The sequence below is a fragment of the Pan troglodytes genome, chromosome 6 (assembly GCF_028858775.2).
Source record: "Pan troglodytes isolate AG18354 chromosome 6, NHGRI_mPanTro3-v2.0_pri, whole genome shotgun sequence".
NCBI lineage: Eukaryota > Metazoa > Chordata > Mammalia > Primates > Hominidae > Pan > Pan troglodytes.
The window spans coordinates 38,325,860-38,353,103 of record NC_072404.2 but is presented as its reverse complement, the minus strand read 5'-3'; the positions used below and the strand labels follow the sequence as shown (position 1 = coordinate 38,353,103).

General features: G+C 39.3%; 2 protein-coding genes across 23 annotated transcripts in view; one reads left to right on the top strand and one right to left on the bottom strand.

Moving 5' to 3' along the window:
- Positions 1-8,072, top strand: part of LOC107966650 (protein C-mannosyl-transferase DPY19L1-like) — an 88,208-nt gene extending 80,136 nt beyond the window's left edge. For 5 of the 10 annotated variants that reach the window (XR_010158424.1, XR_010158422.1, XR_010158431.1 and 2 more), the window contains 2 exons: positions 2,876-3,035; positions 7,692-8,072. The gene's annotated coding sequence lies outside the window, so the exon portion shown is untranslated. Of the gene's footprint in view, positions 1-2,875; positions 3,156-7,341 lie in introns of those variants that run through there. The other 5 variants (XR_010158423.1, XR_010158421.1, XR_010158430.1 and 2 more) reach the window with 3 other exon arrangements.
- AVL9 (AVL9 cell migration associated) overlaps positions 290-27,244 on the bottom strand; it is a 92,052-nt gene continuing 65,097 nt past the window's right edge. The window contains exons 11-18 of one of the 13 annotated variants that reach the window (XR_010158419.1): positions 18,083-18,217; positions 15,453-15,672; positions 12,771-12,888; positions 8,729-8,782; positions 8,117-8,205; positions 4,905-5,214; positions 3,476-3,558; positions 290-3,086 (exon numbers count right to left, since the gene is read on the bottom strand). Coding sequence is in view for 8 of the 13 variants with exons in the window: in XM_009452874.5 (XP_009451149.1) it covers positions 5,099-5,214; positions 8,117-8,205; positions 8,729-8,782; positions 12,771-12,888; positions 15,453-15,672; positions 18,071-18,217 (744 nt within the window). In the remaining 5 variants the exon portion in view is untranslated. Of the gene's footprint in view, positions 5,215-8,116; positions 8,206-8,728; positions 8,783-12,770; positions 12,889-13,018; positions 13,117-15,452; positions 15,673-18,070; positions 18,218-27,244 lie in introns of those variants that run through there. The other 12 variants (XR_010158418.1, XR_008536343.2, XR_010158420.1 and 9 more) reach the window with 12 other exon arrangements.

Below are 27,244 nucleotides of genomic sequence, written 5' to 3'. Positions count from 1 at the left end.
CTAATGAGACATTATCTTGTGACCAAGCTCTGCTTGATACTTTTTGCAGCTCTCTGCACTTAGCATTCCACAGAAGCTAAGGGCCTCTTCCTGCAGAGGTCACTGCCTTGAAAGCTGGGCACCACTGTCAAAGCGATGTCAAAATGAGAGTAAACGAGTCATGAGTCTTTAGTTCATTCTGTGTGGTTTCTTAATAAATGAAGCTGCCGTTTAACTGTGAAGGAGGCCAGAAACCACATGGACAACACACAGGGTACTTGTAGAAGGACAGGTCAAATCCAACTGTAGGCAGGGTGAACAGGATCATTTTATTCTCATTTATGCTTAAAATAAAGATACAATTGAAGTTTTACAATTCAGTATGATTAGACATGATTTATAATTTTAACAATTAAAAAAAAACAACAGAAATAAAGAACTAGTACAAACTTTAAAACTACCAGAGCAAAGAGAACTACCTTTCTGATCAAAACATGTGCCACAGTTAAACTTCCTTAGAAAACTTTTTAAGTTTTCTCAGCTAAATTTTCTTTAAAAAGGTTTGTGAAAAGCCTTTAATCATAAATATTTAAACTATTTTTGTAACCACTAAATGCCTTCACCAACTCATTAATCCAATGTTTCTAAATTCAGGAACCAGTGACCAAGTGGCCGGAAACATGTAAGCCTTGATCTTATTCTTCCAGCTACAAAATACTAATATTTTAAGAAAACAACAAAATATTTTCTAAGCACAGAAGCTTTCTGAAAACTTCAATTACCTTTTCTGGCTCAGTACCTGACTGAAATGTTCAAATGTTCACATTTGCACACACGAAAAAATTTGAGCAGCATACTACGTGGGTGTGAGAACCTGATGAAAAATAAGATTGGAAAAACCCCCTACACTGTGTTCCATTTACATGATTTAAATATATAGTTATCTTTCATATACGTAAAAAGGTAAACTTTAGAACAGCACAGAAATACAAATGTATTTAGAGTTTTACAAAATATATTCAACCCCTCAGACATGCACCATTTTTTTAACTTTGGAGTTACCATACAAGGGAACTAGTTTCCCCTCCTTCATAATGAAAGCAGGAAGTCATGTGTACAAAGTCATTCATATGAAAAGAATAAACATCCACATTCCTTTTCTTTGTCCTTGACAAATATTTATGGAATGCTGGAAATTATGGAAAAACAATTCCAATGTTATGAAGTCCAAAGAACTGGAATGAGAAAACTCCTCACGGCACATTATGCTGCGTGGAATGACCATCATCCTCGAGGAATTAGGGCAGCATCTTCTACCACTTTTAAAGGCTACCACGAGACGGGGTGGAAATGCCACAAATGGCACCTCATCTCTGATCAAGGATTCAGAGCATGCAAGTGTTGATGCCATGAAGAGTCCCAGCCTTCTCCCCACTAAAATACCAGGCAACGCTTAGCAGCTGCTGTCCTAACAGGCTACTTTCTGCAACTGCTGACGCAGGTTAGTTCATGTGGTTAAAGGTCAGAACGCTGGCCCCTTACAGAGCTGAAGTGCTCCCACACTCATCACTGGCTCTGGAGGGAAAAGACCACTAGCTGTAACTTCTACAAAACTTTTTTTCACAAAATATAAAACAATAACAAAACCTACCTGCCAGGGTGATAATGCTGTAGCGTGACTTTAAAACTTGTAACTAGCAGAGTAAAATTCTAATCCCTTTCTAAAAGAATTCTTATAACCCTTAGCACATGAAATACTGCTCTCAAAATACTTTGATTCAGATTTTAAGCATCTTGTTTCTCAGCCATGCAACAATTTCTCACTTCTCTCTCTTCCTAATTTGTTTTCTCGTTGGCTTTCCAAAGGAAATTATTCTAAAAAACATCAGATGCTTAGTATAGAATTTGGAAAGGAAGATAAGGTTGAGCAAGTTACATCATATGCTCTGGTTTGCTGCCAAAGTATATTGCTGCTGTGTTTCTTAACAGGAAAGTGGACGAGAATTGTTTTAGGCCTGTGCTTGGCGGTGGGTAGTGAATCACTAATGGATTTGGGGAGAGACTGTTCATGCTGGTTATGTGAGCCAACTGCATATGCACAACCATTCTAAGCCTTCTTTGGACATGCAACTATTTCTATTCCACAACTGGTAGCTTTAACTCTCTCTTCCTTACCTACACCATTGTCATTACAATGTCTAGTAGGAATTGAAGTATACCAGGGACATTTTCCAAACACTCTTTTAAGTCACCTGGATAGTGGTGAAGCCACCACCTAGCCATTGATGTAGTGTGTGTGCCTGGCACATCTGAAAAAGGCTGGCTGACCCTGGTTCCCTCACACCTAGGTACAAATACTCAATTCTTAGACACAAAAGCCTTAGCAAGTGTGGCCACCAACACACACACACACACACACACACACACACACCTTTACCAGGGCTATGTCAGAAGATGACCTAGTGCTGGTTCCTATGGCTCACAGAGCCAGGGTTTGGAGAGAGGCTGCTGCTTCTATGCTGGCCACTTGGAGCCTAGAATCCAAGCCTGAAGTATGTTGGGGGGGGGGGGTCACACGACCAGGGGTGAGGCTTCCTGCCTTTGATTGTGCGAGCTGCCTTGGGGCCCCTGCCAACAATACAACGGCCAGTGTTCCTTGAAAAACTCCACCTCCCAGAACCTGAAGGAAATATAGCTATGGTCTTTTGACCATTTCTATGATGAAAGTTGTATCTTCTGAGATACTTGTTTTATGTTGGAAAGTCAGTAAAGTGACCACTAAGAGTCAAACTCTTAGCTAGAAATGTTAATAGAAAGTCCGATCAAAGTGTATATTCAATGGGGAACAAGTGATATTAAAGCAAAGTTAAACTTCATGTAACTATTTTTATTTCAGTGGATTCCAGAGCATGAGTTGGGCTGCTTTTGAATAGTGGGAGACGGGAGTTTACCCCGATCACAGAAACCATACCAACTGAAAGACAAATCAGCATCTTGCTGGACGACCCCTCACAGAGCTCCTAGATCCTTGAAGTGTGAACTTCAGCAGCTGAGAGGTAACAATTGTACACAAATCCCACTATCATGCTCCAACGAATGATGTGGCCCTTATGAAACAAGATGTTAGAATGAATTCTTTATAGTCTCAGCGCAAAAAAGATTCAAGTACTGTTTAAGGTTTTGTTTGGTACTACTTTCTTCTCTTCAAACAGTATTTCCTGAGGTTAACTTTCTTGGAAGAAGTGGAATTAATGGAGTTCTCACATTGAGCCCTTCAATTTATCATCACTGAATTCTTGAGTTATGCTCAAATGAGTAATACAATTTGTGTTTAGAAAACACAAAGTGGAAAATTTAGAGACATTTAGATTATGTTTCTATGTTCATTTCAAATGCCTTGGGAGCATTTACTTCTTAAACATTTAGTGAGGAATAAACCAAATATAATCAGCGCCCTCCTTTATTTCCCCAGCAATCTGGGATAGATCATACTCACAATGTATTTCCCAAGTATCCTTTGTTACTAAAAGGCAGTCTGTTCCCCGTAAGTACTCTCTGAGAACGGCCATCCCAGGTATCCTTGAAAAGCAAATGAGAGCTGAGCATGGCAAACACACGAGGTCCAGCTGTGTACAAATCATCAGTAGATGGCACACACATGCATGTATGTGCCTAACATGAAACCAGATGTCCTTTCTCAGATGACAGATGTCAAGGCTGCAGTTTTCTTCTCTTGCCTCTTACTTTGCTGAATATAAACTAAGATGAGATTTCTATTTAATACTTACAATCACCTTGCTTTTCTTTTAAGATACTTCTAGAAAGGGGTAGGGATTGATTATAGGAGGACTTTCAGTTAGGGAAGTAGAAGACTAAGTGCTTTGAAAAGCTTTATGAATAAGACTACGAGAAAAGCTGTAGGTCTGCAAACACCCAATAGAAAACTGTTTAAAAAAGAAACAGGCCAGGCGCAGTGGCTCATGCCTGTAGTCCCAGCACTTTGAGAGGCTGAGGCAGGCAGATCACTTGAGGCCAGGAGATCAAGACCAGCCTGGCCAACATGGCAAAACCCCGTCTCTACTAAAAATACAAAAATTAGCTGGGCATGGTGGCGCATGTCCATAATCCCAGCTACTTGGGAGGCTGAGGTACAAGAATTGCTTGAACCCGGGAGATGGAGGTTGCAGTGAGCCGAGATGGCACCACTGCACTCCAGCCTGGGCGATAGAGTGAGACCCCGCCCCCCCCCCCCCCCAAAAAAAAAGAGAAACAGATGGCACAAACTCTGGAATAAAAAAAAAGTGCTTGTAAAAGACTGCAACATGACTGCGGTTGAAAAATAAACACATAGGTCTTTGAAAGTATTGCCCTACAGACACATTCATGTTAAACTGCTTCAGTATCATCGAACCATCACTCTGCTATTTCTCTGCACACCCACCTGCACAGTTATAAAGAGGAGGAAAGCACAGTGATACTCCTTGATGTCTGAAAGCAAGTTTTTAAGGATGTGGAAAGAACAAACTAAAAACGTAAAACAAAACACCCAATCCTCAGAACTACCACCCCTAACTTTCATGTTTCTGGGAGGAAGTGAATTAATAAATGTTTTGTGGGTAGAAAGCAAAAAAATCATCACATAATTCAGCAAAATAATGAAGGCCCAACTGTATGACCCCTTCACTTTATAAGCACGTTTTAAGGCCAACTTTAGAGAAAATGGTAATATAAATTAATTTTAGCAAGTATAAATTACAATGACCATCTAGATATTCAAACACCAAAACAGAACAAAATTTACATAAGTAAAAACTCTTCTAAAGTAAACCAATGTACAATATCAGAACTCAAAATTCATTAGAAGGTTCACTGTATGTTTTAATCAGGCTCAGACTGAAATAAAAGTAGTCAATTGAAACCCCAACCTGGAAAGCCATCCCTGTTATGGCTGTGATTTCATCATTTCGGCATCCCAAAACATTCACTTAGAGCAACATCCATGTAAACAGTTCGACATAGGTCCCCTGCTGTGGATCTGTGGCTGGTAACAGCCTGGGAGCAGCAGACAGACAGGGGACACTTAAACCTCAGAAAGCAATAGCAGCCTCTGACACCTTGCTCAAGGCTTCCCATCCGGTGGCTCAGTGAGACTTTGGGAGGTGGAAGTGGTGAAAGTGGAAAGCCATGAAGACATAGCTGTCTTTGCACTGGAAAAAGCTCCTCCAACTGACTGGCCTGGATGGAGAGGAGAAAAACAAAAGGAAAAATGTCTTAACTTTTGTTACGAGACAGTGAAAGACCAACATAATTAATACATTTTTAATTAAAAATTTAAAAAAATGTTTTTTGAGACAGTGTCTTACTCTGTCGCCCAGGCTGGAGTGCAGTGGAGTGGTCACGGTTCCCTGCAGCCTTGACATCCTGGGCTCAAGTGATCCTCCCACACAGCTTCCCAAGTGGCTAGGACCACAGGCATGTGTGACCACACCTGGGTAATTTTTTGATTTTTTGTAGAGACAGGGTCTGGTCTTAAACACTTGGCTCAAGTGACCCTCCTGCCTCAGCCTCCCAAAGTGTTGGGATCACAGGTGTGGGCCACTGTGCCCAGCCAATAAATGTTAATTTACTAGAACACACCAATATGTTAATAGTAGCCAAAATATCATTTAAATTTTTAGTTTCAAAACAATCCCTTTCCATGGGAATGTCTTAAGGAAAAATAGATGATTTTTTAGCGTAGGAGCCTACTTGCCTAAGCATTCTGAAAGTATTCATCAAACTGTTTCTTTAATACCCTCAGTGCTAGCAACACTGGCTATGTATCAGAATTATTAGAGAGCTTAAAAAGTCAAACTGCTTTGTGTATCTTCAATACCAACTTGATAATCAATAACCATCTAAACAGGGAAGAGTGGTTAGACTGTTTTAGGGAAATGTGCTTTTGTCATCTAAAATGAAGTTATGTTACACAAAGATGTATAGAGCTCTATCTGCCCCAGGTCTATTGTGTTTTATAGAACAGTATCTCAAAAGTTGATGTTAGGCCAGGCATGGTGGCTCACACCTGTAATCCCAGCACTTTGGGAAGCCGAGACGGGTGGTTAGCTTGAGTCCAGGAATTCGAGACAGCCTGGGAAACATGGCGAAACCCTCTTTCTACAAAAAATAGAAAAATTAGCCAGGCATGATGGCACATGCCTGTAGTCCCAGCTACTTGGTAGGCGGAGGCAGGAGGATCCTGCCAGGGGTTGCAGAGATTGCAGTGAGCCAAGATCGCACCATATTGCACTTCAGCTTGGGCAACAGAGTGAGACCCTGTCTCAGAAAAAAAGGTGATGCTAAGTGAAATTATTTAAGTTGACTAATACACTCCCACTATTCTTGGACAGAAGAGTATAGAAGAGATTTGGCTTTAGAATTTAACTATCAGTAGCAGCATCACTAAAAAGTAATAATGTATAATGATGTATCTATAATAATCTATAATATAGCATAGTTTTTCTATTAAAAAATAAAAATTCAAAATAAGTCAAAGGCATATTGTTTGGAAATAAATGTTTGTGTGCTAAATTCCATTCCTTTGCAATAAAACTAACCTAGTGGTAGCGCTGTGTGTTGTCTTTACAAATGAGTCTGTAGAGTTTTCTGTCTCTCTCTAGGTATTCAGAAAACTAGGGATAAAAGGACACCTACACAAAGATTACTTAGTTCTGGGGCTTTTGAATTGTGTTCAGTAACGGTTAGTCAACCTCTTTCAGAAGCTAGGGAAGTATTAATGCCCTATTTTTACAACACATTGTATGACAAAGCAGATGGGGCAAAATGTAAATAATTGGTGAATCAGAGATAATTGGGAGTTTCTTGCACTGTTGCAATGTTCAGGTTTGAAACTACATCAAAATAAAAAGTTAAAAATATAGAAAAGGAATGAAAAATTTTAGAACTGATGTGGAACAATATTCAAAATATTTTAAGCGAAAATAGCTAGGTGCAGAAGAGCATGCTACCATTTGTCTGACTTAGATACTAATATTGGCCTCATCCAATGAGTTGGGGAGTATTACCTTATTTAAAGATTTTGTGTAAAACTAGTATTATTTCTTCCTTAAACATTTGACAGAGTTCAAAATGAAGCCACCTGGGCAGCCTGGTTTAAATTAAAAACCTTATGGCAAGGCTTTTCACGTTAAATTCAATTAATTTCTTTCTTTCTTTAAGACTCTTGCCCTGTCACCCAGGCTGGACTGCTCACTGCAGCCTTGACTTCCTGGGCTCAAGCAATCCTCCCACTTCAGCCTTTCAAGTAGCTGGGACTGCAGGCATACACCACCATGCCTACTGACTTTTTAAATTTTTTTGTAGAGATGGGGTCTCACTATGTTGCCCAGGCTAGTCTTGAACTCCTGGACTCAAGCAGTCCTCTCACCTCAGCCTCCCAAAGTGCTGGGATTACAGGTATGAGCCACTGCATTCGGCCCAATTTCTTTAATAGATAATAGGGCTATTCTTATTTTCTTTTTGCAACTGTGTTGGTAATGCGAATCTTTAAAAGAATTTGTATATTTCATTTATGTTGTTAAATTGGTTAGCATAAAGTTCTTCACAATATTCCCCTATTTTCTGTTCTTTTAATTTCTGTAAGAGCTACAGTAATATCCCTCTTTCATCCTAATGTTGGTAATTTGTATCTTCTTTCTTTTTATCTTTACCAGATTTTATAAATATTGTTGATCTTTTTGAAAAACCAACTGTTGGCTTCATTTTCTTTACTGTGTAATACTACCTTAGAGGACAGCAGTTCCTAATACCTACTTTTATTATGAATCTCTGCCATTTATAAAGAACTGTGGACAGCGCAGGGAATGGGGGAAGAAAACTCTGGTGCAGCTTGAATCTTGGTAGCAAAACAGTGACTTCATCAGAAAATTTTGTCACTCTCTATTAGATATAATGGAGTTTGACCATTTGGAATTTGGAATTTTTCAAATGAATATGACAAAAATTTAAAAAACTCTTGTATTACTATGTGATAACACAGATCTTTACAACTTTATGTTTGTTTTATCAATTACATATTAAAGATAGAAAATGGATGTGTTGTGATTCCAATTTGTTCCTGGCTAAAGGCATGTCTTACCAACAGCTTTTCCTGTTTGTACAACATTCCTGCTAGTTGTGACCATGACGTTTCCAATTTTTTTGCCACGTTCACTATTCTGAACAGAACTGGGTAAAAGATAAAAGAAGTCTTAAGTACAATTTTAAAAAAATCTCACAAACGCACACAGACACATATAGACACACACACAATAATCACTCTGTAACCATCCAAAATTACAATTACTGAAAAAAGAAGCTAAATTATTATTTGTTATGAATTAATTTATTAACCTTTTAAGCATGTGCATTTTCAGAATACACGAAAAGAACATACAGATGAACCAAAAAGTGGTGAGGACATAAGGATGTATGTATGGCTACCTCTCTCCGACAGCCATGGTTTGCTAAAAGCACTTCACCAAAATAAAAGTGGTAAATCCTGTTATTAGTTCACACCATCCTGTATGAAACAGTGGTGTTTTCACTTTGAACATACACACTGCTGAGCTAAAGAATGTTATGCACATATTTGATTACTATTTGAAGCATAAGTCTATCAAGTAGAGAAAAACAATTCCCAATTAGCAATGAAACACATGGCATAAATTCAGACTTAAGAATTTTCCCAGTATTTTCTCTAAGTACTTACTGTGAGAACCTTAACTTCATGTCTGATACTGAGTATTGGCCTTGAAATGGATGGCTGTAAAAAAAGTTTGAGTTTAAACTATCAGTATTTTACCAAAAAGGCTGCAAAAAGAGTTATCACAAGAAAATATTAGTAAACTTCTCATGGACGACACAGCTGGGTGGTAGTGCTGTGTTTGGTATCGGGAAACTTGGCTTTGGTCACAGCTCTCCACTTACAGTGACAACATCCAGAAAAGATTACTTAACCCCTCTGAGCTTTAGTTTCCTCACTTGTAAAACAGGTGTGTTGTGTGTTTTGTGTGTGTGTGGGTGTGTGTGTAGCCTGTTTTAGTGCTATCCTGACATTCTAATTTATTTGGTCTGTCTTGGGTGGGGCTCAAACATCAACACATTTTTTACAAGCTCCCCAGGACAGTCAAGGTGAGTCACTGGTTTTAGGACATGGTCATAGATCATACCTTGATCCTGGCCATCTTATAAATGTGTGCTATTGGTTATGCAAAGATTTGTGGATGGATCAACAAAATCTCTACTTTCTGTTAGAAAAGCAACTCAAAAGGCAGGTCTTAAAAAAAAACAGCACTATCATTATTTTTGTAAGAAAATACATTATTCAGACTTCCCTATTTCCATTATATTAAAAGAAAAAAGTGTATTTTAAATATATAATATATAATATATATTATATATTACATATAAAATATATATTTTATATAATATAATATATAAATTATATATAATATATATTATATATTATATTATATAATATATATTATATAATATATATTATATTATATTATATATATTATATATTATATTATATTATATATATAAAATCAGGCATTCTGCAATTATACAGGCAGTAGGAAAAAAAATCAAGCAACTTAACCACATAAAATGGAGGGGTCAATAAATATCCAATTCTTATCTCAGGGGTCCCTCTGTCAAGGTCTAACAAAGAAAGTGACCCTAGTAAAATCCATAGCTACTTATAAAATTAATGGTTCTTCAAATGACAACAAACTACTCTTCATGGCCCAAAGTAAGTATATGTGACACTTCTTATTCTTAGATTCCTGAATCACAGGATTGAAATACTGACACATCACTTGATCATTCTCTATGTTCCTGGAATGGCTATATTTAAGGGATGAAATATACCTGCTGCTTGTTAAGTTAGAATGCTGCCTTCCCTAATCTTTAGGAGTTAAAGGGTTTCATACTTCTCAAAAGTTATAATTAGTTTGAAATATTTCTAAATGACACCCTCTGATAACAACAGAAGTCTAGCATTTATTTTATTTTTTTGAGACAGAGTCTCACTGTTACCCAGGCTGGAGTGCAGTGGCGCAATCTCAGCTCACTGCAACCTGCCTCCCAGGTTCAAGCGATTCTCCTGCCTCAGCCTCCTGAGTAGCTGGGAGTATAGGCATGTACCACCATGCCCGGCTACTTTTTTGTATTTTTAGTAGAGACAGGGTTTCACCATGTTGCCCAGGCTGGTCTTGAACTCCTGAGCTCACGTGATCCGCCCACCTCAGCCTCCCAAAGTGCTAGAATTACAGGCGTGAGCCACCAGGCCTGGCCACATTTGTTATTTTTAATTTGGTAAAAATGTTGAAAATTTGCTATTGAAGAAAACTAAACTATTTCACCCCAAAATATACTTCTTTGATGTATTTCAAGATGGCTATTCAGAAAGGCTGGAAATGCAAGAATTACTGAAAAGCTGTCTTTTTGGGGGTAGATTTGCATCTGTAGAGAAAATCTGCATTAATGCAGCCTGGTTTGCTCTGAGGCCCTCCAATATCAAGATATAGGAAAGATGAACCGAGTGTCTGACACCTTTAAAGGTCCGAAAGAAACATTTACCATCAATTCTCTCTGAGGGCTGCTACCTGTGAAGTTTTATCTCTATAACAAGACCAACTCTGCTAGCCAGGCCTCCTTTCTTCTCCCTCCCACAACCTATCTTGCCACTATAATCTGACTTACCACCATAACCTGTTTTTGGCCATGCTCCAAGCCCCCAATTCTTTCTGTAACCTAAAGATGGTATGTATATAAACTTGTGTACCCCATTGGCGGGTTGGGTACACGAGCTTGGGTACACAATCCAATCACCCTGTAGCTCTCCCTCATGCACATTAACAAATTTGCATGCCATTTCTCCTATTAATCTGCCTTTTGTCAGCTGACTTTCCAGTGACCCTTCAGAGGATGAAAGGGAAGTTCTCCCTTGGCCTGCACTATCATATCTGCATGATTTTCCTACCTGTATATTTCAGTTAACAAGTCCTTCTTCAGCCTTCTTTTCAATCTAAATAGCCTCAATTTCTTCACATGTTCTTCTAAGCACTATTTCATAATCCTTTTAAAACTCATTTCAGCTAAGGCTCTTTTGGACCTGCACTAACATCTGTAGAGCTGGTTCAAGTTAAAAGCACCAGATGTAGTGACAGATAAAGATCTGACCAGGCCTCCCAGTGCAGGGCCCAGGGAGGAGACTAGGATGGCTCTGCGTGTTGACTGCTTGGACAGTCAAGGCCGACCTGCCTTCCCAGCACCACCCTGTGAGTGCCACCCTGCTAAGCACCTCCACATCTGTTTCCCTTCAGCACGCTGAGAATAGAGACTTTGTAGTCAGTGAGGGAGAACACTTTGAACTCAGCCCTTTCATTTAATACTATTAAAATGGTTTTGCCTTTTAATTCTGTTTTTACTATATTCAAATGGCAATATAGGTTTCTGCTATAGCCAAGTATGATAATTAAATTCACCAAAATTGGTGTTGAACCTAGTACTTTAAAAGATGGGGTCTCATTATGTTGCCTAGGCTGGCCTCGAAACCGTGGGTTCAAGTAATCCTCCTGCCTCAGTCTCCCAAATAGCTGGGACTATAGGCACCCGCCACCATGCCTAGCTAAATTTTTTGTATTTTTAGTAGATACAGGGTTTTCACATCATTAGCCAGGATGGTCTTGATCTCCTAACTTTGTGATCCACCCGCCTCAGCCTCCCAAAGTGCTGGGATTACAGGCGTGAGCCACTGTGCCTGGCCTTATCTTTTAATTTAGAAAACAAGTTCCTGTATACACTATATCAACTGATCTCCTTCAATGCTCTCTGTTGTATTCACACTCAGATGTTATTGTTTCATAATGGCTGTAATCAATGGCCTTTTATGCCTATGTGGGATAAAGCCTTCATCGTCAACATTCAGTATTACAGCAGGTATTAAGTTTTGTTGAATTTTAGAGTCTGGTGTGGAAACCAGGTATGACCATATATCCAGGAGTCCAAATATTAACTTTTTTTTTTCTTTTGAGACAAAGTCTCCCTCTTGTTACCCAGGCTGCAGTGTAATGGCATGATCTTGGCTCACTGCAACCTCTACCTCCCGGATTCAAGGGATTCTCCTGTCTCAGCCTCCCAAATAGCTGGGATTACAGGCGCCCACTACCACGTCTGGCTAATTTTTTTTGTATTTTTAGTAGAGATGGGTTTCAGCATGTTGGCCAGGCTGGTCTTGAACTCCCGACCTCAGGTGATCTGCTCACCTTGGCCTCCCAAAGTGTTGGGATTACAGGCATGAGCCCAGCTTCAGATATTAACTTTAATTGGTTTCGCATACGTCATGTTTTAAAATTGCCTCCTAATTTTACTCATGCAGTAAACCAGTGGTATTTCCTTCTAGGATTCTATCTTGTTGAACCATTCTGTTAAAGAACAGCTCCAGGGAGAAAGAGAAGAATCATTGTGTACTGAGCATCACCAAGTGCCAGGGACTTCCTCTCTGAATCACATCGAGAGCCAGGGAAATGTTAGTGCTTCCCATAATGCTCATGCTTTTTGTATAACAATCTGAATATGGAAGCAGTTTCTAAGCTGTTTCTCTACATTTGGGAGCCTTTTTATGACCTACTTAAGGGGATTCTTGAGGATATTCACAATATCAAAGTTAAAATAGATTTTTCTCTGTATTGGGCACTTGTAAACCAACCATTTATGTACTATCAATCTTCAGAGGATGCGCTTACTTTGGATTTATTTCTGCAAGTGCTGGATGCTTGTTGCTGTTCCACACCCTGTAGTTGTGAGTATTCTTCCATGCTGTAACAAAAGTTGTCCCATAGTCCGATAATATCTTTTCATTGTCTGTCAAGTAAATATTTGAAAGAAGTTGAGCTGGGCTGTAGCCATTCAGGGATGTGAAGATTATAACCAAAAAGGGTAAAGGAACGACTTTATCCCCTTGCCCTCCCATATTTGTGGGGAGATAGCCTACCAGATGTCAGGAAACTTGGGTCTAGTTCCAGAAATCCTGTTAAGGAGCTATGTGGCCTTTGGCAAGTCACTTAATCACTCAGAACTTCATTCTCCTAACTGGAAAATAAGAGGGTTGAGCCAGATATTTTCCAAGGTTCCTTACAACTCCAAAATATTTCCATGTTCTCCTTACCATTATGAGGATAGTATTAATTAATCAAAAACTGTATGCTTGACAGTGAATAAACATACTGATTGATATGTATGGCACAGGCAATTGGGATATCTTTCTACTTTTTTATAAATGTCATTTTTCTACAAAAAAAAAAGATTAAGAATGAATACAAAAAGTGGTTCTTTCAGTCATGATGTTCTCTCCTTTGGACTTTATTTGGTGTTTCACTCTTGAATTTTCTAGCATTTCACTGTCAAAAACACTTAAAAAAGGCCAGGTGCGGTGGCTCATGCCTGTAATCCCAGCACTTTGGGAGGTTGAGGAGGGCGGATCACTGGAGGTCAGGAGTTCGAGACCAGCCTGGCCGACATGGCAAAACCCTGTCTCTGCCAGAAATACAAAAATTAGCCGGGCGTGGTGGCGGGCACCTGTAGTCCCAGCTACTCGGGAGGCTGAGGTAAGAGAATCACTTGAAACCGGGAGATGGAGGTTGCAGTGAGCCAACATCATGCCACAGCACTCCAGACTGGGCAACAAGAGCGAGACTCTGTCTCAAAAACAAAACAAAACAAAACAAAAAAAGTCTTAAAAGAATATACTGAAAACTGATAAAGTTTTCAGCTTTATTAATACCATGGGAAAGCATCCATATGTGTTTCCTCCGCTTGGAAGATTAGAAATAGTTTGGAGAACTGATACAAATGGCTATTACTTCATATATTAATTTCATGTTGTTTGCTTTGAAGGTGAAATACAAAGTACCTTTTGTTGCCAGGAAAGGAAATGAATGAGATACACAGTTCCATACACAGCATAAAGAAGTTGTTCTAAGAACACTTCCTCAAGCAGTTCATTGGGCTGAATTTCCTCTTTTGACCTTGTTACTTGTAAGAGTATGGGCCTAAGCCAAACTGTTTGGGATCAGATCCCACCTAAGCCTCTTATCAGATGGATAAACAAGCTATTTAACCTCTGTGAGCTTCATTTTCTCTTCTGTAAAAGGCAATGACAAGGTCCCTACCTTCAGGATTGCGGTGAGGATGAAATGAATTACTAGATGTAAAGTGCTCAGAACACTGGTCCCTGCATATATTTAATGTTCGAAAAAAAAAGTGAGCTACTATTATTCAGTGCTTACAGCCTCCTGGGCAAATATTTTTAAAAAAGCAAATTAATTAATTTGCTTAAAAGCAAATTAATTAAGCTACATGACAGTGGAGACTGAAGTTTTCTTTCTAGATTACCAAATGATTTGGGGTTAAAGGATTTAATTTTGGTGTCTCAGCTGCTACATTGTTAGTGGTGGCAAACATTTAAAAATATCCCATTAACAAATGAGGGCTTGTTCCTCAGCTGTCTTTTACAAATGAAAAACTCTCCCGAAACCTACTTTAAAACTCCTATGTGCACTGTAAACAACTAACCTGGGAGCATGTGGTGGTGGTGGTGGTGTTGATTAAAAAAATCTACTGATACAACAATGAATGTATCTAATGCCACTGTGGAACTGTACATTTAAAAATGGTAAAGATGGTAAATTTTATGCTATGTGTATTTCATCACAATTAAAAAAATAATGGTTAGTTAACTGAAACAAAAACACAAGCTCAACACATTTTTAACAACTCTAATAAATATCTGCCAAATGTCCAAGGTGAAAAGCTCACTGCAGAGCTCCATTTTCACTATTTATATATTTCTTTCCCAAGGAGAATGAGATAGTTTTAATGCAGGAGTAACTCCATGTTTACCTGCCCCATTTTAACCATTTAATAGGAATAATAATATTTCTTAGAATGGGTTATAAATTTGAAGATTTAATCATTTATAACACGATTTTCAATGATTTCTATTTTTTATATTCTTTCTCCCTTTATACATCTTAAAAAACATGTAGGCAGTATTCACAAACAGCTGCCAAATACTGATGAATATGAAGCAGTCATGTAAAAGTGATGATATATGTTCATGTTATGTTGGTATGTGTTGTTTCTATTATAAAGTAATAGTTTCAGAAAACATGTATAAAGGGATCCATTTTTGTAAAAGGACCACCAAAAGTACCATAAAACCAAAATCCAAAATACATGCATAGGAAAAGATCTGCAAGGCTATAAAGTACTCAAGACGTTAAAAGTGGCTATCTCTGTATGAGGGAATAACTGGTAATTTTTCTATAAGGAATATGTATTTATTGTGCAATCCAAAATCTCATAAATGTTACAAAATGAAAAATTATAATAAAACAGGTAGCTGTATGCTCCGTGTGGTTTCTTACCTAATTGCAGTGTGGCAGCCAGCAGGGCATGAATGTAGACCGCAAACTGGGCCCGGATCCATTCGTCACCTCCCTCCCAGCCCGTGCCATCTAGGAAGACGTCATCCCGATTCTCAGTCACGTGCCTCACTAGGTAATCTGCGAACCTTAGGTCTGCAGTGGTTGGGTTAAGCAGCTTCCTGAGTTCTGGATCATGGATCTGGATCAGAGCTTCTTCTACCTAGAGGGTATCCAGGTACAAGTCAGAGTCTGGGCATTCACGCAGACATCCATGCCACACTTTACAGAGTAACTACGGGGAAGGTGGAGCTGGAAATAAAAAATATGAATAATAGCATTCTCAAAAGGTGAGTCTAAGAAAGAGGTTTGTACACTGAAGTTTTCTATTTATAAAACACTCATTTTCTGTTTTTAGAAAATACACACATAAATATAGTATTTTAAATTACAAAATTACTCACCTAGATTGCAAATATTTGGGAAAATATAGAAATACATGTAAAAATCACCTTTATTTCACTAGCAGAAATGAACACATTTAACAAGTATAATTCCTTAAATACTTTTTCTTTTGAGTGCAGATACTTTAGAATATTCTTTTTTTTTTTTTTTTTTTTTGAGATGGAGTCTTGCTCTGTCGCCCAGGCTGGAGTGCCATGGCACAATCTTGGCTCCCTGCAAGCTCCGCCTCCTGGGTTCATGCCATTCTCCTGCCTCAGCCTCCTGAGTAGCTGGGACTACAGGCGCCCACCACCACGCCCGGCTAATTTTTTGTATTTTTAGTAGAGATGGGATTTCACCATGTTAGCCAGGATGGTCTCGATGTCTTGACCTTGTGACCCGCCCACCTCGGACTCCCAAAGTGCTGGGATTACAGGCGTGAGCCACCGTGCCTGGCCAGATACTTTAGAATATCTTATTATGTAATATTTGATATACTAAAAAATACATGTAACTTACAGGTTAGTTTTGAAGTATAATAATAAAAGAAATTCCTACGAACCCACCAACCAACTACAGAACTAGAATGTAACCAATAATGTTGAAGCAGCTTTATGGTCCTCCCATCTGTATCCTCCTGTCTTGGAAAATGTATATACTTTTTCTTCTTCAAATTTGGGATTATAATAAATACATCTTTGAATCCTGGACTTTCATTATATTATAACCATTCACCTAAGAAACATGTTTTCATACTTTCTGTCAGAAACTACAAAAACCTTAGTGTGGCTGAATTTTTTTTTTTCTTTTTTTTTTTTGAGACAGAGTTTCACTCTATCGCCCAAGCTGGAGTGCAGTGGCACGATCTCAGCTCCCTGCAACCTCTGCCACCCGGGTTGAAGCGATTCTCCTGCCTCAGCCTCCCGCGTAGCTGGGATTACAGGCACCTGCCACCATGCCCAGCTAATTTTTGTATTTTTAGTAGAGACGGGGTTTCACCATGTTGGCCAGGCTGGTCTTGAACTCCTGACCTCGTGATCCACCCGCCTCAGCCTCCCAAAGTGCTGGGATTACAGATTTGAGCCACTGCAGCTGGTTTTTTTTTTTTTTTTTTTTTTTGAGACAGGGTCTTACTCTGTCACCCAGGCTGGAGTGCAGTGGTGCAATCTTGGCTCACTGCAACCTCCACCTCCAAGGTTCAAGTGATTCTCCTGCCTCACCCTCCCGAGTAGCTGGGACTACAGGCATGCACCACCATGTCTGGCTAATTTTTTTGTATTTTTAGTAGACACGGGGTTTCACCATGTTGGTCAGGCTGGTCTTGAACTCCTGACCTCAGGTGATCCACCCACCTCGGCCTCCCTAAGTGCTGGGATTACATGTGTGAGCCACTGTGCCGAGCCTCATAAAATTTCTCAAAAATTATTTCAGGCTGGGCGTGGTGGCTTACGCCTGTAATCCTAGCACTTGGGGAGGCCGAGGTGGGTGGATCACCTGAGGTCAGGAGTTCGAGACCAGCCTGGCCAACATGGTGAAACCCTATCTCTACTAAAAACAGAAAAAATTAGCCGAGCGTGGTGGCGGGCACTTGTAATCCAACCTACTCGGGAGGCTGAGGCAGAAGAATCGCTTGAACCCAGGAGGTGGAGGTTGCATGGAGCCGAGATCGCGCCATTGCACTCCAGCCTGGGCAACAAGAATGAAACTGTCTCAAAAAAAAAAAAAATTATTTCAGTTGTAAAATAACAAATGATTTAAATTTCTTATATATTGATGTCAAATATTTATTCCTAGCTTTCGTCTTGGTATCAAAAGCATTCTAAACAGGCCAGAAGGATTGAAATTACTTAAACAAAAAACACATGTTAAAAATCATGAGGTAGTGGTAGGCCCAGTTGCCCAGGTTGGAATCCTGGTTTACCTGTTTACTGGCTGTTTGATATTGTACAAATCACTTCATCTCTCTGTTACTTAGCCTCTGCAGGTATAAAATGTGGATAGGACAGTGCTATTGACTGTGTTTTTATGAGAATTAGACCAGTTAATACACATAAAATACTTAGAATACATGGCATACAGTATGCAGTTATTATCATTACTAATGTTGTTACTATGTATTCGTAATTGTAGTTAAGAAAGGAAAACTGGGATGAGCAGGGCCAAATACACACACTCACACATAAACGTACTTCCACAATGGCATCACTGAGGTGTTTCTGTTGTCGAAAAAGGATGTTAGTAGCTCCAGCAACAAACCCCCGAACGGTGACATCGGAGAGAAGATGATGCTGCTGCAATGCCATGTAAGGCAAACACAGATATCCCTATGAATTAGAAGAGTAATAGAAAATATCAGAAAAGTAAAAGGTTACCTTTCTCTTTAAACTTAGCGAGCTAACAGTAGGAAAAGAAACTTCCATTCTTCCTTGCCCTGTCTGTAAGTCAGCTAATCTTTGACTCAATAAAATAATATTCCAGGGGAACTTCAAGTCTTGACTACAGTAAGTCCAGTTAATGATTAGCTAATTGTCTCCATGAATGGTCAAATCTTGGCAAGGTGGTTTAATATGAAGGTTGTCTTTCTTGATCACTTTGTTCTCATTCAATTTAAAAGTCTCCACAGTAACTAATGAATTGAACCTTTTCACTTAGGAAATGAAGCATTAAGCCTGTTAGTAAGTACGTTGTTTAGTAGAAGGCTGTTAAAAATTTAAAATACATGCATCTGCACATAACCACCGAAGCACTATTAGGAGAACAGCAAGGTACTGCATAGCATTTGTTATACTGTCCTATGTTAAAAATCATGCAAAAAGATTTCAAGATATTTGTTACTAAATATTTAAAGCAAAAATGACACTGGTAGTATCTGTGTATTTAATTAATTTCCATTTGAATTTTATTTGAAAACAGCATTGCTCCAAAAATTACAGTGGAATTGCTAAACTGCAGCAGGCATCTAAGTATACAAAAAATCCAGCATACTTCCTGAGAGTACAAGTGTTAACACTGGAATGATTCACTGAAGGAAGATATGCAATTTCTGCTGAAAGATTCTAAATCAGAATGGGTTTTCAACAAGTGGCATGACTTGTATATACAGCCAGGAAGGCAGACTCACTGAGCCCCTCAACTTGTTTTCAGCCTCAAGTTCTACAAGTTTTATTTTTTTTACATCTCATCACTTTTTAAAACACAGAATTATGTCATCTGGATAATATCGTGTTTACATCATGAGACAAATCTCTCTGAAGGCAGGGGATACCCGCTTTGCAACTTGATATTCTTTATTCCAACTAGGAGAGCGCTTTGTGTGTAACTAACAGGTGGTTGTTAAATACTTAACATGAAAGGGAAGACTTCCAAAAGTTGGAATATATGTCTAGTAATTTGGTTATATTCTTACTCTTGAAAATGTCTTTTGTTGCTTGATCAGACCCTAACAGAAGCAGCAAAAATAAATCCATACCTTTGCATTAGAGATGCTCAGTATAGAGCTTCTCAACCCAGGCTCCTCATTCAGAATCAGTATTATATTTCATAATAAATAACGAAACTAAAAAGTATGTTTTCAAAAAGTAAGTAGGTCAAAGCTTTCAAGAAATGTTTAAAAATCCTTTAAAAATTTATAAATATTTATGCCTTTTGGCCCAGCATTCTACTTGTAATTTATCCTACAGTATCCTACAAATATTATATCATATGTGATATTATATTTATGAAAATAAATGCAATACCAAAAAACTCGAATCCAAACTCTTCATGAATAGGGGACTAAATAAATGTTCATCCATACAATGAACCTGCAGCTATAAAAAGTGATGATATTCATCTCCAAAGAATAGTATGGGCTGGGCATGGTGGCTCATGCCTGTAATCCCAGCATTTTGGGAGGCTGAGGCAGGCGGATCACTTGAGGTCAGGAGTTCGAGACCAGCCTGGCCAACATGCTGAAACCCTGTCTCTACTAAAATTTCAAAAATTAGCCAGGCATGGTGGCGGGCACCTGTAATCCCAGCTACTTCGGAGGCTGAGGCAGGAGAATCGCTTGAACCCAGGAGGTGGAGGTTGCAGTGAGCCAAGATGGCACCATCGTACTCCAGCCTGGGCGACAGAGTAAGACTCCATCTCAAAAAAAAAAAAAAAGAATATGATGTAAAAAAAAAGAATACGATGTAAAAAAAAGAATAAGTGGGCTGGGCGCGATGACTCACACTTGTAATCCCAGCACTTTGAGAGGCCAAAGTGGGAGGCCTGCTTGAGCCCAGGAGTTCCAGAATGGCCAGGCAACATAGTAAGACACTGTGTCTAGAAAAAAGAAAAATTAAATTAAAAAAAGGGCTGGGTGCGATGGCTCACACCTGGAATCCCAGCACTTTGGGAGGCTGAAGAGGGCAGATCATCTGAGGTCAGGAGTTTGAGACCAGCCTGACCAACATGGTGAAACCCTGTCTCTACTAAAACTATAAAAATGAGCTGGACCCGTGGTGGCGAGTGCCTGTAATCCCAACTACTCAAGAGGCTGAGGCAGGAGAATCGCTTGAAAAGACCAGGAGGTGGAGGCTGCAGTGAGCTGAGACATATCACGGCACTCCAGCCTGGGTGACAAGGGCAAAACTCTGTCTCAAAAAATAAATAAATAAATAAATAAAAATAAAATAAAATAAATAAAAAATAAAGGGCAAAAATGGGCACATTCTGCTACCATTTGTAAAAAGGGAGGGGAAAATATGCATTTGTTTCTGCATAGAATACCCCCAGAAGAAAACATAAGACAGTGACAGTGTTGGCTGCCACTGGAGAGGGCTGCTGGATAGCAGGGGATGGAATGGAAGAGAGACTTTTTATTAGCGATGCTTTGAAATCTTTCAAATATTGAACTAAGTGGAAACATTACATATTTATAAAATTATTTAAAATAGTTCAAAATAGCTTTAAAATTGTAGCATTACTTGCTAGGTGTGGTGGCTCATGTCTGTAATCCCAGCACTTTGGGAGGCCAAAGCGGGCAGACTGCTTGAGCTCAGAAGTTTGAGACCAGCCTGAGCAACACGGTGAAACTCCATTTCTACCAATAATACAAAAATTAGCCAGGTATGGTGGCCTGCGTCTGTGGTCCCAGCTACTCAGGAGACTGAGGTGGGAGGATCCCATGAGCCTAGGAGGTCAAGGCTGCAGTGAGCTGAGATCACACCACTGCTCTCCAGCCTGGGTGAAAAGCAAAACTCTATCTCAAAAACAAACAAACAAAGTTACAAATAAAATGAAACTTAAGAGAATTATAAATTAAGTCATCTTTTGGGGGAGGCAATTGTGTATTTTTTTAAAAAGTACCAGATACAATAAAAGCCAAAGAAATGGCTACTGCTCTTTAAAAAAGTTTTAAGACTCAGCAAAACAGAACAATACTTGAAATAATCTTCCCTATCTCTCAGACACTAAAAGTCACATTTATTTATTTATTTTTTGAGACGGAGTCTCGCTCTGTCGCCCAGGCTGGAGTGCAGTGGCGCGATCTCGGTTCACTGCAAGCTCCGCCTCCCGGGTTCATGCCACTCTCCTGCCTCAGCCTCCCAAGTAGCTGAGACTACAGGCACCCACCACCATGCCTGGCTAATTTTTTTTTTTTTTGTATTTTTAGTAGAGATGGGGTTTCACTGTGTTAGCCAGGATGGTCTCGATCTCCTGACCTCGTGATCTGCCCGCCTCGGCCTCCCAAAGTGCTGGGATTACAGGCATGAGCCGTCGCACCTGGCTCCAGCTAATTTTTTGACTTTACTTAGTAGAGTTGAGGTCTCACTATGTTGCTCAGGCTGGTCTCAAATTTCTGAGCTCAAGTGATTCTTCTGCCTTGGCTGTTTTAAAGTTTTTTAATCGACAATAATTGCATTGAGGTAATTTCTTTCTTTCTTTTTTTTTTTTGAGACGGAGTTTTGCTCTTGTTGCCCTGGCTGGAGTGCAGTGGTGCGATCTCCACTCATCACAACCTCTGCCTCCTGGGTTCAAGCGATTCTCCTGCCTCAGCCTCCCAAGTAGCTGGGATTACAGGCATGCACCACCACACCCAGCTAATTTTGTATCTTTAGTAGAGACGGGGTTTCTCCATGGGGTTTCTCCATGTTGGTCAGGCTGGTCTCGAACTCCTGATCTCAGGTGATCCGCCTGCCTTGGCCTCTCAAAGTGCTCGGATTACAGGCGTGAGCCACCAAGCCCAGTCGCATTGAGGTAATTTCTAAATAGAGTTCCATTATAGTGACTCAACTAATTTTACTAAATAATGGCAATAATCTCATAACTAGAAAAGAGGGAGAAAATTGATGCATGAGATTAAGTCAGGTGGGACTCCGAGCTCCAAGGGCTCCAGTCCTTTCTGGCCAGTCCTCCACTAACTATTTTGCTCCAATGTGCAGCCAATTCCAGAACACTTTCAGTAACAAGATGGGAAGACTTAAAATCAGGGAAGAATGGAAGAAAAGCCCTCAGGATTGTCTTTTCACATCAGAAAATAGCTACTGTATCTTCCTCGTTATCTTTTTTTCCACTTCCCTCATTCCACTTCAATGTTCCTCTGGTTAGAAAGTGATGGAGCAGCAGAGCATAAATATTACACAGGCACAAATCATCCTCTAATTTTCCTACTTCTCCTTCAGTGTCCCAGTTGCCTTCCCATCACCCTATGGGCAGCCTACCCCACAGCTGCCTCTAGCCCTGCCTCTTATTCCTTAGCAGCTGTTTCTTCTCTACACTTCCTGAATCAGCTCTCAGGCTTTCCTGAGAAGGATATTTTAGAAGCTAGTATCCACAGCATTTACATAGTAAGCCTCCTCTCTGAAACTGACATGAAAGGCATCAACCTCAGGCAAGTTCAAGTACCAGAGAGAGGATTAGAAAGTTGGGAAGCTGAAGACTTTCTTCCGGAAATAATTGTTTTATTATGTAGAAATTTGTTTCCATTTATTCATATGATAACTACTCTACTTCAGCAATATTCCCCAGGCACCCAGGCTTCTCTCCGGCTATTTCTCAAATTACTTTTCAAAATGTTTTGCTAACCTAATTCCTTCTGTACAAGGATTTTAAGATCTTCAAGAGAAAAAAGCCTAAAGACAATTCGGTTTTAAGAATATTTTATATTCCAAAGTTACTGACATGAAAAAGTCAGCATTGGCATTTGAAACTGTGATTAAAGAAATTAGATTTTCATCCAAACACTCAAAAAACATAAAACCAAAAAGACAAATATTTTATAGGGATGTTAGTAAGCCCATCATGTATTTAATACTGATATTGTATACGGCACACAAATCTAATATTCCGCTAAACATGCTTTATTGACAAGACACAAAATACATCTTTACATTGCTTTGTCAGCAACCTGACAAAACCAAAATCCCTCTCCAGTTAATTTCCCTCTTGATATCTTCACAATAGTAAAAATTAGAGGGCCGGTCGGTGAAATAGCAAAGTCAGGGCTCCGAAAGGTATAGGAAGTCATAACACAGCTCAGAAAGCCTGCAATTTGTGGCTACTTGCTTTACCAGTAGTCTGAGAAACCCGAGTTTTCTCCCCAAGTTCTTAAATTCCAGTTTTAAGAAACTGCATTGATTTAATCATGAAATCAGTTAAGATAATTTCAGAATCCCAAGCAGGTTACAAAATAAACAAAGATGGCATTCTGTATTAACTATTCACCAACGACTCTGGGCAAGTACATTTTTGCAAAGCTGGGTAAACCCAGAAATAATTTCTCGAATAATATAGGAGAGGAATACATACATTGTTCAAGCCAACACTACCCATCTTTCTTTTCCACAGAAAGTGGAATACCACTTCATGGATACCAGACAGTATTCAGGGAAAAACAGAATACTTTGTTCTAGTAACTGAAAAGGTGGTAGACTGCCTTTCATGGTAGACTGCAAGATCACAGATGGCAAGAATTCAGAATCTAGTATGGTGTCTGGCTCATGGAAGGGCAAGAAATACAGTTGGTTCTCCACATCCATGGGTTCCCACATACCAGATTCAACCAACCTTGGATTAAAAATATTGAGAAAAATAATAATACTAAATTAACCCCAGCATAGTAACTATTCACATAGCATTTACATTGCATTAGGTATTATAAATAATCTAGAGGTGATTTGAAGTATACGGGAGAGGCCGGGCACAGTGGCTCATGCCTGTAATCCCAGCACTTTGGGAGGCCAAGGTGGGTGGATCACCTGAGATCAGGAGTTTGAGACCAGCCTGGACAACATAGTGAAACCCTGTCTCTACTAAAAATACAAAAATCAGCCGGGCAGAGTGATGGGCGCCTGTAGTCCCAGCTACTAGGGAGGCTGAGGCAGGAGAATCGCTTGAACCTGGGAGGTGGAGGTTGCAGTAAGCAGACATCACGCCACTGTACTCCAGTCTGGGGGACAGAGCAAGACTTTGTATCAAAAACAAAACAAAACAAAACAAAAACCATATATGGAAGGATGTGCACAGGTTATATGCAAATACTATGCCACTCTATATAAGTGACTTGAACATTCTCGAATTTTGGTATGGGGGATGTTCCTGGAACTAATCCCCCATGAATAATGAGGGATAACTGTACTTGTAGAATAAGAAATGAAATAGATTTTTTTTTCTGCTCTACTTTGAAAAACAATTCACAAATAGCAATAAAAGTTGTTCTGCAAAGGATGAAAAAACATCCAAACAATGCAGCTTCCAGAATATGTCTCAGCATCAGTGTAACTTTATTTTTATATAAAGACAGGGTCTTACTCTAAACTCTAAAGCTCAGGCTGGAGTGCAGTGGCACAGTCATGGCTCACGGCAGCCTGAAAGTCCTGGGTTCAAGAGATCCTCTTGCCTCAGCCTCCCAAGTAGCAGTGACTACAGGCATATGCCACCATGTCCAGATAATTTATTTTACTTTTTTGTAGAGATGATGTCATGCTTTGTTGCACAGGCTGGTTTCTAGATCCTGGTTTCAAGCAATCCTCCCCGCCTCGGCCTCCCAAAGGGCTGGGATTACAGGTGTGAGACGCTATGTCCAGTCCAGTGTAACTTTTGACCCAGTGAAGTTGACTGCTTCATCTTAATGCATTACTGACATTAAGAAATGATATCCTGAAAAGACTGTGAATTAAAGATTCAATTTGATTTACTATTTTGCGTTTAAGTTATTAAAAAATTTCAAATACATTCTGAATGGTTTTTATAAAAAGATTAAAAAATAGGGTTAGAACAATTAGCCAAAACAGTTATATTCAAATGAAGTTTACTAATATAAGTACACTTAATAAGTGTATGTGTTAAGTATACTTAGTAAATACATATGTATAATATTTGTATTTGTTAGTTATAACTTACCTCACTTACAAGTGATATAAGTTAGACATCTAAGCTTTTTTCTTTTAAAACTGTAGTATTTTAATATACATAGGCACCTCTTTTTATTGTACTTCACTTTATTGTGCTTTTTCTAAGCTGAAGGTTTATGGCAACCCTGCAACCGTCAAGTCTGTCAGTGCCATTTTCCCAACAGCCTGTGCTCACTTCCCTGTCTCTGTCACATTTTGGTAATTCTCACATCTCACACGTTTTCCTTATTATTGTGTTTGTTATGTTGATCTGTGATCCGTGATCTTTGATGTTACTATTGTAATTGTTTTGAGTGACACGAACCACGCCCACATAGACAGCAAACTTAATAAATGTTGTGTGTGTTCTGACTTCTCCAATGACTGGCCATTCCTGTCTCTTCCCCTGTCCTCAGGCCTCCCTATCCCCTGAGATGCAGCAATATTTAAATTAGGCCAATTAACAACCCTACAATGGCCTCTAAGTGTTTAAGTAAGAGTCTCACATCTTATTTGAAATCAAAAGCTAGAAATGACTAAGTTAGTAAGGAAGGCATGTCGAAAGCTGAGACAGACAGAAATCTATGCCTCTTGCACCAAACAGTTAGCCAAGTTGTCGATGCAGAAGAAAAGTTTTTGAAGGAAATTAAAAGTGCTACTAAAAGTGTTTTTGTTTTTGTTTTGTTTTGTTTTTTAAACCAGTGAACACACAAATGGTAAGAAAGTGAAACAACAGCCTTATTGCTGATATGCAGAAAGTTTGAGTGGTCTGGATAGAAGATCAAACCAAACAGAACATTCCCTTAAGCCAAAGCCTAATCTAGAGCAAGGCCTTAACTCTCTTCGATTATATGAAAGCTGAGAGAGCTGAGAAGATGCAGAAGTATGAAGCCAGCAGAGTTAGCTCACAATGTTTAAGAAGCCGTCTCTATAACATAAAAGTGCAAGGTGAAGCAGCAAGTGCTGATGAAGCTGTAGCAAGTTATTCAGAAGATCTAGCTAAGGTCATTGATGAAGGTGGTTACAGGTTTTGAATACAACAGATTTTCAATAAAGACAAAACAGCTTTCTATTGGAAGAAGATGCCATCTAGGACTTTTGTAGGTAGGGAAGAAGTCAATGCCTGGCTTTAAAGCTTCAAAGGACAAGCTGACTCTTACTGGGGGCTAATGCAGCTGGTGACTTTAAGTTGAAGCCAATGATGATTTACCATTCCCCAAATCCTAGGGCCCTTCAGAGTTATGCTAAATCTGCTGCCTGTGCTCTAGAATGGAAAAACAAAGCCTGGATGACAGCACATCTCTTTACAGCATGGTTTACTGTATATTTAAGGCCACTGTTGAGACCTACTACTCAGAAGAAAATAAAAAAAGATTCCTTTCACAATATTACTGCTCATTGACAATGCACCTGGTCATCTAAGGGCTCTAATGAAGATGTCCAAGGAGATTAATGTTTTTTCATGCTTAGGAACACAACGTTCATTTTGGAGCCCATGGATCAAGGAGTCATTTTGACTTTCCAATCTTATTATTTAAGAAACACATTTCATAAGGCTATAGCTGCCATGGATAGTGATTCCTTTGATGGATCTGGGCAAAGTAAATTGAAAGTCTTCTGGAAAAGATTCATTACTCTAGATGCCATTAAGAACATTTGTGGTTCACAGGAGGAGGTCAAAATATCAATATTAACAGGAGTTTGGAAGAAGTTGATACCCTGTCATGAATAACTTTGGGGGGTTCAAGACCTTGGGGGAGATTTGGTGGAAACAGCAAGAAAATTAGAATTAGAAGTGGAATCTGAAAATGTGACTGAATTGCTGCAAACTACTGATAAAAACTTGAACGGATGAGGAGCTGCTTCTTAGGGATGAATAAGGAGAGTGGTTTCTTGTGATGGAGTCTGCTCCTAGTGAAGAAGATGTGGTGAATGTTGTTGAAATGACAACAAAGGATTTTTATTCATTTATATTTAAATAAATTAAAAATT